The sequence below is a fragment of the Peromyscus eremicus genome, unplaced genomic scaffold, assembly GCF_949786415.1.
Source record: "Peromyscus eremicus unplaced genomic scaffold, PerEre_H2_v1 PerEre#2#unplaced_3376, whole genome shotgun sequence".
NCBI classification, from domain to species: Eukaryota; Metazoa; Chordata; class Mammalia; order Rodentia; family Cricetidae; genus Peromyscus; species Peromyscus eremicus.
Window position 1 is genome coordinate 24,923 of NW_026737610.1, and position 11,104 is coordinate 36,026.

The following is an 11,104-nucleotide window of genomic DNA, read 5'->3' on the forward strand; positions in this document are numbered from 1 at the left end:
CCCTCCGCCTGCCTCCCTCCTTTGCAGAGAGTTCTGTCATGCTCGCCTGTGTAGAAAGCTGTGTGCCGCTTCCTTGCTGCCTCAGAACCGCACTCTTTCCCTTCAGGGTCCCCTACTGTGGGGGTCCGATCAGAGACCTCCTGGTCTCCCTAGCCCGCCCTGCAGGGCCCTCTGCCGTGCCTGTTCACTGCTTTCTACTGCTTCTGAGTAGATCTGGGTAGGAGCCTAGCTAGCACCCTGCGTGTATGTGTGTGTCCGTCACCACACACACACACACACACACACACACACACACACACACACACACACGTGTAATTCAGGTGGCAGGGTTTTCTGGTTCTGTACTTGCTTTGGGCCCAGGAGCTGCTCTCATGGATGCATCGGGCTTCACATTTGAACTTGAGCCAGAGCTTGAGCTACTGGACCAGTTCCTGTGACCTTCAGGCAGAGGGACAGAGGTGGTGGCTTTTATCTTTGGGGCCAGCCCCTCATCCCAGTCAACCAAACCTCCAGTCCTGCCCGCTCACTCAAGCTCCTGAGGCCTGTCTGCTCCCGGGATGGGACTGGGCGAGCAGTGATGATGGACGTGTGAGTGGCAGGCTGTGAGAGAGCAGCGGGGGAGGATGGTGCCTAGAAAACTGATGGGACCTTTGTCACCTTGTCACCGCAGCCAGTCAGCCCGAGTCAGGTGGCTTGTTCAGGTGGGGAGAGAAGTGGTTCTCTGGGGTCCAGAATCTCCTACCTTCAGCCTGAGGTCAAGGTCAGGTTTTATTTAACCTGTCTGTGTTGAACTTCCAAGTGGCATATGGTGTTTCTGCCATGACTGCAGAAGGGGTGTGGCCTGGACAGAACCTGGGCCTGGTGCCAGTGACAGTGTCACCACTGCGGGTTCTTGGGTCCCGTGGCACCTGGTCATAGCTCAGTCTCCTTCGTCTTTACTTCCCAGGTGGAGCCCCAAATCTGCTCCTCAGCTCCACCATTCAGTTCGTTGAGGAAGCAGGGGTGCCTGGGCACATCTTTGTATTCTCTGATATGGAGTTTAAGTAGCATTTTGTATGTCTGCACATGGTACTTTGTATATTTAAAAAGTCATTTCTAGAAGGGAATCCCTGGGCAGATGTCACCCTTGCCTTGGCACCAAGGGGGCAAGAGCCCAGCTGTGCAGAGCTGGACAGAGCCACTGTCCCTGTCCTCCAGGAGCTCACATATGCCTGCCTGTGCCGGTGTCCACCCCTGCACTGCCCACAGACGTGTCTGCAGACCACCGGGTACTTACAGCAGTGTAGTACGTTCCTGAGTGGAATCTGCAGGTCATTCCGTGGTTCCTCTGTGCAGCAGTGACGCCAGGTACACCTTCCCTCAAACGTCACTGTCACTTGTAGGCCACACCTGCAGCCTTCCCAGTGGCCGGTGAACAGGTACAGAGGTATTGGGACCACCCTCCAACCACAGGGACACTACCTGGGTATATGGTAGAGGTCTGACCTGGTGCCGGGCTCTGTCCGTCAGCCCACCCACTGTGCCCTTGGGACTCTGTCCTGTGTGTGAATGAATGACTGGAGTCCCTGCCACTCAGTTGTGTGCCCAGTGCAGCTGCTCTGTTCACGTAGAGGGGGTGGGGACAAGACAGGGTCATTTCACCTTCTCCTGGAAGAGGACCCCAAAGAGCAGTGTGGCACTGGACCTGGAGCCATGCAACTCATCTTTGGGGTGTTTTATTTTTGAGACAGACTTGCTGCAGATCCCAGCCAATCTTTGGATTCTCAGTCCTCCTGAGTCTTAGTTCCGCTGAGTTTTGAAAAATGAAAGTGTGGCAAGCAGGGAGTGTGCACTTAGCATACCGAGTGACGGAAGGTCCCTGGGACTCTGTGGCTCTTGAGCCTGGAACGGTGTATCTAGAGCGCTGCTGGGCTGTGGGGATGGAGAGAGAGCAAGCCCTGCTTTAGCCCATGCTGAGCACATCAGCTGGGCTGAAGGTGTCCTGTTGTAGAAACACCGCCTTGGGTAGACTTTTTCCGGAGAGAAGTATGGGCTAACAGTTAAGTGGCCTGGCCCAGTTTTTGGCAGCTGCTGAAATCCCCTCAGGGCCTTCACCAACCACCTCCATAATTCCAAGACGTCCAACCCAAAGGATGTTCAAAAAACCTCGGTGCTCACTGCCTGGGGGCCCAGGACAGCACAAATCCCTCTCAGGAGAATATACCCCAGTCACACCAGCCCCTGCACACATCTCCGATGGGGGTCGGTGGTCCCGCTCCTTCACCCGCACAGGTGACACCCTGGCCAGGGCCAGCAGCTCCATTCCTCCAGCTCTGGAAAGGGGAGAACATCTTTGTCCCGTGAGTTTGGGGAAGAGCAATGGGCCCTTTCTCTGCCTCCAGCACAGAGGGCCTCTGTTGACCTGGAACCCAGGGGAGGGGCTTGAGGCAATGGCTGGGTCCCTGAAGATTGGGGTGTGCTGCAGCACCCACTCTTGTGTGTCTCCTCACGCCCTGAGGCTTCAAAGCAGTCAGGTTTCAGTCAGGGCTTCCTGTGAGTAACTAGAGTGAAACCCATGCAGCTGCCCTGGGTTCGAGACTGATCCTGGGTTTGCATACCACCTGGTAATGGTGGGGGCGGGACTGGGGGCGGGTGGCATGCTACCTAGAGTCTTTCAGCTGGCAGAAAACACCAGGTCACCTGGATGCCCCTGCTCACAGGCAGTGGATAGAGTGAAGCCGCCTCCCTTTGCAACAGGCACAAACAGCCCAGGTTCCTGTTACCTGTGTGGCCCAGAGTGGCGGGTCGTGATTCTTGAACACCTTTGGGTAGAGCGTATATATGTACTCCCAGAACTTGGGGAGGCTGAGATAGGATTGATTGCCTCCAGGTGAGGGCTAGCCTGGGCTTTATAATTCCAGGTCGGCTTGAAGCAGATCCTGCCAGCTAACCCCCACCCCCATCATGCTGTTCAGCAGGTAGATAGACCCGAGTATTCCAGCTGTGGAAAGTCATGTACATGGAACCTGTCCTCAAATCCAAGAGCTCTTGAGTCCCTGAGTCTTGGGGATAATGAGGACCTTCTCTCACAACTCAGGCTAGGGCCAGTGCCCTGTCATGGGCCCTCCTGTTCTCCCCTTGCCTTTCCAGGCCTTCCAGGGTCTAGTGGAAACCAGGAGAGTGACAATAGCCACTTCCCTGAGCAGACACACCTGGTGTGAGACCAGGCAATCTTGGCTTCTAAGGCTGCTGGGTGCCGGTCCAGCTTCCTTCCCAGTCCCCAGAGTGGCCCAGCCAGCCTTGCCTGTCAGCACGGGACTAAGGCTGCCTGCTCCCCCAGCCCCAGATCAGCATAAACCATGAGTGTAAACCATGCAAATGTGGATGGAGGAACCCCAAATGTGTGCTGTTGCGGGGGGAGGAGCTGCTGATTCTGCTGTGGCCCCAAAGTATCAGCCTACAAAGGACAACTGGTTTGCTCCCTGCCTCTTGGCTTTGGTAGGGATGACAAGACGCCCAGCCAAGTGTCCCCAGTGTGCCATGGGACAGACAGAGCACCTCCAAGTTCCCCAAGTCAGGAATCAGTTTTCGTCAAATCAGCTTTCTGGGGACCTTGTGTGTGTTTTTTTTTTTTAATGTTTTCAGCTTGAACCAAGTGCACAGGGCCCTTGGTTTTTTGAAAGTGGAATTAGTGCCATTTCTAAAGGGAAATGGAGCTGCAGGAGGCATGACTTAATACAGGATAGGAAAGCATTTCATAAGGAAATGCTCAGATGCTGCATGAGAAGTCTGGGGTGGTCCCTGTTCTTGAAGCAACAGCACTGTGTGGGTTGTTTTTAAATTATTGTTCAGACTTTTTATTTTATATATGTTCATGTTTTGTATGTGCACTACATAAGTGCCCACAGAGTTCAGAAGAGGGCATTGGACCCCCTGGAACTGCAGTTACAGATAGTTGCCAGCCGCTGTGTGGGTGCTGGGAACCAAACCCAGGTCCTCTGTAAGGGCAACCAGCGCTCCAAAACCACGGAGCCATTTCCACAGCCCTGTGGCTGCCTTTTTACTACATGTGCGTGCAACACTCTGCAGTGAGTTTAAGGCAAGTGTGAGCTACATGAACCCCAGTCTTTAAAAGGGGGAGGGGGGCTGAGTGTGGTAGCCCTAATCCCAGCTCTCCAGGGGCTCCCGAGACAGGCGTAATTGCCAGCCTGAGCCACATGTCAAGACCCTCTTGCAAAACCAGAGAGCTGGAGAGGTGGCTTAGCAGTTTAGAGCACCTGTGGCTCTTCCAGAGGACCCAGGTTCGACCCCCAGTACCCACATGATCACAGCCATCCATAACTCCAGTCCCGAGGCATCTGTCACCCACGACCTCAGAGGGCCCCCAGGCACATATGTGGTGTGCGTACATATATGCAGGCAAAACACTTACACAAATAAATCTACAAAATAAACAAACAAAAGCCAGAAACGGGAGGTGGAGAGATGACTGTCAGTCAGATGCTTGTCCAGCAAGCGTGAGGCCCTGAGTTGGAGCCCGTGAGTGCATGTGAAAGCCAACCGTGGAGGCGCCTGTTTGTAATCCCAGCCCTGATGTGCTGGAGACAGAATTCCTTGGAACTCCTGATCTTCCCGGGTACTAGGGTAACAGGCGTGCTGCATCTTGCCTGGTTTTATACAGTGCTGGGATTAGAACCCAGGGTCCTGCCTGCCAGGCAAACACTATGCCAACTGAGCTACAGCCCCAGCTCCCATTGCCTTAATTTTGATGTGTCTTTTTTCCCTTCTCAAATCCCAAGCTACAGACAGTGACAGCAGTTAACCCAATGGCTGCAGATGGACCTCCCTCCCTCTCCAGACTTCACAGGGGCCAGCACGATCTCCCTCAGAGATCCAGTGGAGGGGCAGTGTTAGGTCTGGGGAGGGGATGACCCTGAGACCTTAGAGTCAAGGGGGATCCTGAGAGCGATGACTCTGGAGGAAGGGCTGGGTTAGAAGAGTTGTAAAACCACGGACGGCAGCATGGCGGGGTCTCTAGAGAGGAGTCAGAGCCCATGCAGCAGAAGTGGGAATCTATTCTTGTACTTTCTGAAGATGGGGAAGTTGTGTAACAAGAGACTGCAGTATGGCTATCTGATTCCCAGTCAGGGACAGGGGTGGGAACCCAAGTGTAGCTTCGAGGTGAACTCAGTCCTGACCTATGGGATTGCCTGTTGGCTAGGGCCGCATGCAGACCTGTCTCAGTCAGGTTCCTGAGCGTCTGCTGCAGAGAGTGGCCGGAGCAGACTGGATTCTACCATTATGTTCTCAGAGGCACCTTGTCTCTCTTGCACCAACTAAGTCCAGGGACCATGGCCCTCCTTCCTGGAGGGCACGGGCTGCAGAACCCCAGGAGACTTCTAGTTTGTGTGACATGTGTGACATGGCCTCCACCCCAGAGTCAGCAGGCAGCATCCCCAAGCCAAGACCAGGATCCTGGGCCTGGGGAGTGCTGAGGTTATGTCCAGTGGGAGGCTGATGCTTCCCACCTTCCCCCCAGCTCATCCATCTAACTGCTCCACTGCCCTGCCTGTTCCCTGGCTGGACCTTGGCCCTGGTGGTGCGGTGCCGCCCACGTGCCTGTGGGGTCAGAGGCAGACCTGCCCCGGGGCAGTTTTCAATGCTGCTGTTTATACAACACTCAAACACACACACACACACACACACACACACACACACACACACACACACACACACAGCCTCTGGGACTTAGGCAGTAAGCAGGGAGCTGGCCAGAGCCTGCCGGAGCTGGTAACCAGGGCAACCAGGCTTCCCTTCTATTTCCAGGGCCCAAGTTAACCCCCAAGGCTCTTTATATTGTCCCCAGAGGGCCCTCAGGCACCCTCCCCACAATGCCTCCTTAGATCAAGACCTCTCCAGCTGAGGGAGTATAGGGTGACTGGGGAGGGAAGCCTTGGGCCCCAGGCGAAGGCTCCTGTGTGGGGAGGATGCCCTGCTGTAGCTGCCTGAGGCCCTGTCGTCCCTTCTCTGTGGACTGAGGAGGAACTGCCCTTATCTGAGCACATGTGGGTCTCCTGTGACTGGACTGTGGGTGTGGGGTTCCCGGGGAGGAGGGAGCCTTCTGTTTGCTGTATCATGTTACTCTCTCCTGGGGGATGGGACCAACGGAAACCTGGGATCATGGGGGAGCTCACCCTTCCTGGAAAGGCCAGGGTAGTGTACTTGGGTTCCTCCCCATACCCCCACGCCCTTTCCGGGCTGGCAGCGAGATCAGAGTCAGTACTGGGTATGCTTTTTCCAGGAAAGACAAAGTGGCCTGACCGTGCTGGCTGAAGGACTCCACACTGCCATCCTCGGGTTTGCTCCTGCGGGGAGGGGGCGCGGGCGCGGGCTGGGGCAGGCTTGGGCTTCCTTGGCGGGATGCCAGCAAAAGAGGTGCTTCAGGAGGCCAGTGCCCCACCACAGCTGAGCTCCCGCTGTGTGGGTCTTCACTGAGAGGGGTCCCTAGCAGTGGAGATCATGGCAGCCCCCACCTGGGTCTTCAGAACAGACCAGCCAGCCGCCAGGGATTTGTCAGAAAAGAACAGGCAAGGTGTCCGTGGGACTGCTGCCCTCTGGTGGCTGCTGTGGTCACTGCACAGGGCTCAGGAAACTGAAGGAGTGGACTCTGTGCAACTTGACACTTGTTGGGTGGATCCGGCACCTGAGCCAAACTCTCCCGTGCACGTGCCTCCCACGTCTGACGTCTTTGACGCCTCTTGTGGACTGTGAATAGAGAAGGGTGGGCTGGCAGCATACCGTCCTGGGGCCGCACCCACGCCTGCCTCGACAGCCTGTCATTGACTTTCAGGTGCAGGAGGCCAGCCCTGAGCTGTCCCCAGAGGAGAGAAGGGTCTTGGAAAGGAAATTGAAGAAGGAACGGAAAAAGGAAGAGAAAAAGCGCCTGCGGGAGGCGGGCATCGCTGCGGCTCAGACAGCCAAGAGCCAAACCCTGGCAGCCAAGCCCTCGGCGGCTGTTCTGGCCCTGGAGTACCTCCAAGGGTAAGTACTGCCGGGGGCTGAATCCAGAACATTCTGCCACTGCATGGTTCTGGGGAATGAGTGGATGGTCCGGCCCAGCCACCCCTCGACTGGTGTTGGGGAGGCCCCTGCCCTGCCTGTTCTGTGTCCTCAGAACCGCCCTCAGGCACTTCCTCTCTTCTTTTTACCCTGGGGAGGTGTCCTGTGGCCACTGTATGCCCGGCCTGCAGGCACACTCTGATCTTGGCTAGACACTGAAAACAGGTATTCTGGAAGTCAGGGAGGACACATACCTGAGCCATAGTGCCTTACAGACTGTGAAGCCCTAGCTAGGAATCTTCCCAGGTGTTTTGTTTTTAAGACTAGTTCTATTTTTAATTCTGAGTGTGTGTGTGTGTGTGTGTGTGTGTGTGTGTGTGTGTGTGTGTGTGTGTACACATATGCTCATGGAGGCCAGAAGACAGCGTCAGATTCCCGGGAACTGGAGTTCCAGGCAGAAGAACATACGTGTCCTTATCCCCTGGTCATGTTCCAGCTCCTTCCCGGGTGGTCTTGTTAACACGAGACATCTGACAAGGGAGCCCACCGGACGAAGGGTTTACTTGGGGCCTCACTTCATGGTGGTGGAGAAGGGGGACACAGCTAGTCACATTGCATCCACGTGTGGCAGAAAACAGAAATGAATGCTGGTACTTTCTCCTTCCTGTCCAGTCCAGAACCCCATAGGACAGCGCCACTCACATTCAGGGCGGGCCTTCCCACCTCCATTAACCCCATCTAGATACTCGCTCACGGGTGTGCCCAGAGGTCCGTCTCCTATGCCGTTGTCGGTCCTATCAAGTTGACAGTGTTAACCATCACACTGGGCAGGTGCTGAGAGAAGTTTGGCTTGTGGGACGGGCAGCTGGAGCCTCACAGGAACTGTGGGTCCCCAGAGAACCGCTCTTCCCAGGGCTGAGTGGTCGGGCTCAGCAGCCTCTACGCAGGCAGCCACACACAGAGATGGGCATCGCGGCAACCACAGTGGCCAGAGGAGAGTGGCCTGTCTCTGAGTCAGGTCAGCTTTTAGGCAGATCAAACGGACCAGATAGAGCCTTGTGGAGAGGTGGCTTTGCAGGAGCTGCAGAGGCAGGAGGCTGTCCTTCACTCCGAAGCTGGGGCTCTAGCAGGAGTCCTTGTGATTGGTCAGCCAAGGTTTCCAGGGATGAAGGGGTGATGGAACCCATGAACTAGGGAGTGGCCTTCCGTTTTGTGTTGTCCAGAGTTCCTCCTGGCCCTGCTGTCTGGTGCCTCTGGCTCATATAGCAGGCAAGGGTACAGGAGGGTACCTTCTACATGGGGTAGAAGATTCCCGCTCATAGCTCATATGCCAGAGGTAGCCTCGGTCCCAGAACCCTCTGCAAGATCACAGAGGGCAGTGGGCCTTGGCACAACCCCTCTGGGAATCAGACCAAGTACAGTGTGGCCAACTCTGCCTTCATTGTAGTAGGCCTTACCATGTCTCGGGCAGGCCCAGGTAGCATTGCAGCCTCTGGAATGTTGACAGGTCCCTGTACTTCATCCCGAGCCCTGTGTATGCTTGGGCTGGGTTCCCCTGGATTCTCTACCTTTGTATCCAGAGAGGGGATGGTGCAGCCTCACTTTCAATTAACCACTGAGCAGCTGGGGACCAGGGCAGACCTGGGGATATCTTTGTTCTGACAGATGGCCACTTCCTTCCCACCCTGAAGTCCGCTGGGCTCAGAACTAGCCCGGCCATGCCATTTCAGGCATTTGGGATGCGGCCTGAGTGATTCTGGTCCGCATGTAACTTCTAGCTGGCTTTCCCAGGCTGGTGTCCTGCCTCCACTTTGATCGTGGCTCTGTGTCCTCCTGCTCTCAGGAAGCCCCTCAGGGACTGAGGATGTGGGAGTGATGGAGGGACCTTGAAACAGGACAACACAAGTCAGAAAACGCATCCCTTGACCGTCCCAGGGTCCTCACACAACCTGAGTCCCTCCTTGGACTTGATTGAACACTCCAGTAGGTGGTAGGTAGAAGCCAGCTCAGCCCTGGGATGGGTGGGAACTGTGGCTCCAGTGAGCAGCCTTTGAGCCCTGTGCCCAGAGCAAGGACCTGAGGTGGAAGCCCCCGCCCCGGCTTAGGCCTTTCCTGCTGGTACCTCTGCCCAGGAGGGTGTAGAGATCTGGTGGGTAGGCTGGGGCTCGTGCACAGTCATTCAGGGGACTGCAAGGAAATCCCAGCTAATGATGGCATACTCCAGACCCTCACAGGCCTAGGCAGAAACATCAGTGAAGAATTAATAACCAAGGCTGAGGAGCTGCCTCGGTCCTTAAAGCGTTTACATGGAAGCTGAGCAATCGGAGTGTGGATCCCCAGAACTCAGGAAAAAGTGTGGAGGTCTGCCTGGAATTCCATCTTCAGAAGACAGAGAGGGAATCCAGACCAAACTGGCTAGAGAGACTTACCATATTGGCAAACTCTGGGTTTAATTAAGAGACCCTGTCTTGCCGGTCGGTGGTGGCGCACACCTTTAATCCCAGCACTCAGGAGGCAGAGAGAGGTGATCTCTGAGTTCAAGGCCAGCCTGGTCTACAGAGCGAGTTCCAGGACAGCCAGAGCTACAGAGAAACCCTGTCTCAAAAAACCAGAGGGGGAGGAGAGACCCTGCCTCGGCGAGTACAGTGCAAGAGTGATTCAGTGATTTCCGACCTTAAGCCTCCATGTGGTATTTGTAATCTAAGAAATAAAGTTTGTCTGAAGATCAGAGGACAGAGCTAGCTTCAGAGTTAGCCGCAGAGGTCAGGCAGAGGTGGCACACACCTTAAATTCCAGCCCTTGGGATCACACACCTTTAATCCCAGCACTAGGAAGGTTGAGACAGGAAGTGATATGGCTGGGCAGAGAAAGGAATACAAGGCGGGAGGAGACAGGAACTCTGGCTCTTTCAGGCTGAGGAGTTGGTGAGGTAAGAGGTGGTGGCTGTGGCCTGCTCTGCTTCTCTGGTCGTTCGGCTTTCACCTTGATATCTGGCTCTGGGTTTTTATTAAGACCAATTAGGTTCGTGCAATACTTACACACACACACGCACACGCACACGCACACACACACACACAAATGCAAAGGAAAAAAAAAATGATCCAGATGATCCAGGCATGTTGTCACACTTTCTGTAATCCCAGCACTTAAGAGGCTGAGGCAGGGGGATGAGCCTGACTACATACTGAGTTGGAAGCCAGCTTGACTATTTAAGGCTGTCTCAAAAAACAACAAAAAGAATTAATGAATTCAAGAAATTTAGAATGCTCCCTTTAAAGTCGTAAACTAACAGAATTGTAGAATTGGAAGTTGACGCTGTATCCCTGATGTTAAAAATGTAGGTATCCCAGATAGACTGAGGTACCTCTACAGTAGGTGTGCTGAGGGTGCACATCCCCCTAAGCCACCACATGTGCACAGGGGATCTGGTCTCCCAGAGCCCCTGGGACTGTCCTTCATATCCTGAGGTGTCTGTCTTGGTTCCCAGGTGGGCCCAGAAGCAGGAGAGCTGGAGATTCCAGAAGACGAGGCAGACGTGGCTCTTGCTGAACATGTATGATGAGGACAAGGTCTGTGCACAGTAGACGGGCTAAGGTGGGGCCCTTCATGGGTAGTAGGACATTCAAGTGACAGGGTCCACGGAGCCCTGAATAGACAATGGGACACTTGGGTAACAGGGTTCGTGCACAGGTGGGCATCTAAGCAAGGTTCCTGCATGGCAGATGAGCACCTAACCAGGATACCTGCATAGGGCTGGGTCTTCCAAGGACTATGCATGGCAGGCAGGCACACAGATGGGGTCCTTGCACAGAGGGTAGCCCACCTAAGTGATCGGGTCCCATATCCAGCAGGCAGGAGCCAGGGGAAGGATGTGCACATGGAGGTCATGTGGGCCCCTGAGGGCAGAGGTGCAGCCTGGGAGGGCTGTCCTTGAAGTCCTGTGTGGTATGGAGCCTGTGGGTCCCTACAGTGGTGGTGTCTTCTCTCCCCCTCCCCCATGTTTTGCCGGGACCCTCGACCCCTTCCTTGTCCTCGGTGCCATCTGCATGTGCAAGAGTGTAAGTGT

The 11,104-nt window shown here is 55.2% G+C and overlaps 1 protein-coding gene across 1 annotated transcript; it reads left to right on the plus strand.

Annotated features, from left to right (window-relative positions):
- Positions 1–6,399: 6,399 nt before the first annotated feature.
- CUNH7orf50 (chromosome unknown C7orf50 homolog) lies at positions 6,400–10,607 on the plus strand (the record flags this gene model as incomplete). Its single annotated transcript, XM_059253205.1, has 3 exons — positions 6,400–6,459; positions 6,755–7,020; positions 10,526–10,607. Coding segments are annotated over exons 1-3 (408 nt in total), but the record flags the coding sequence as incomplete, so codon positions are not given.
- Positions 10,608–11,104: the final 497 nt, after the last annotated feature.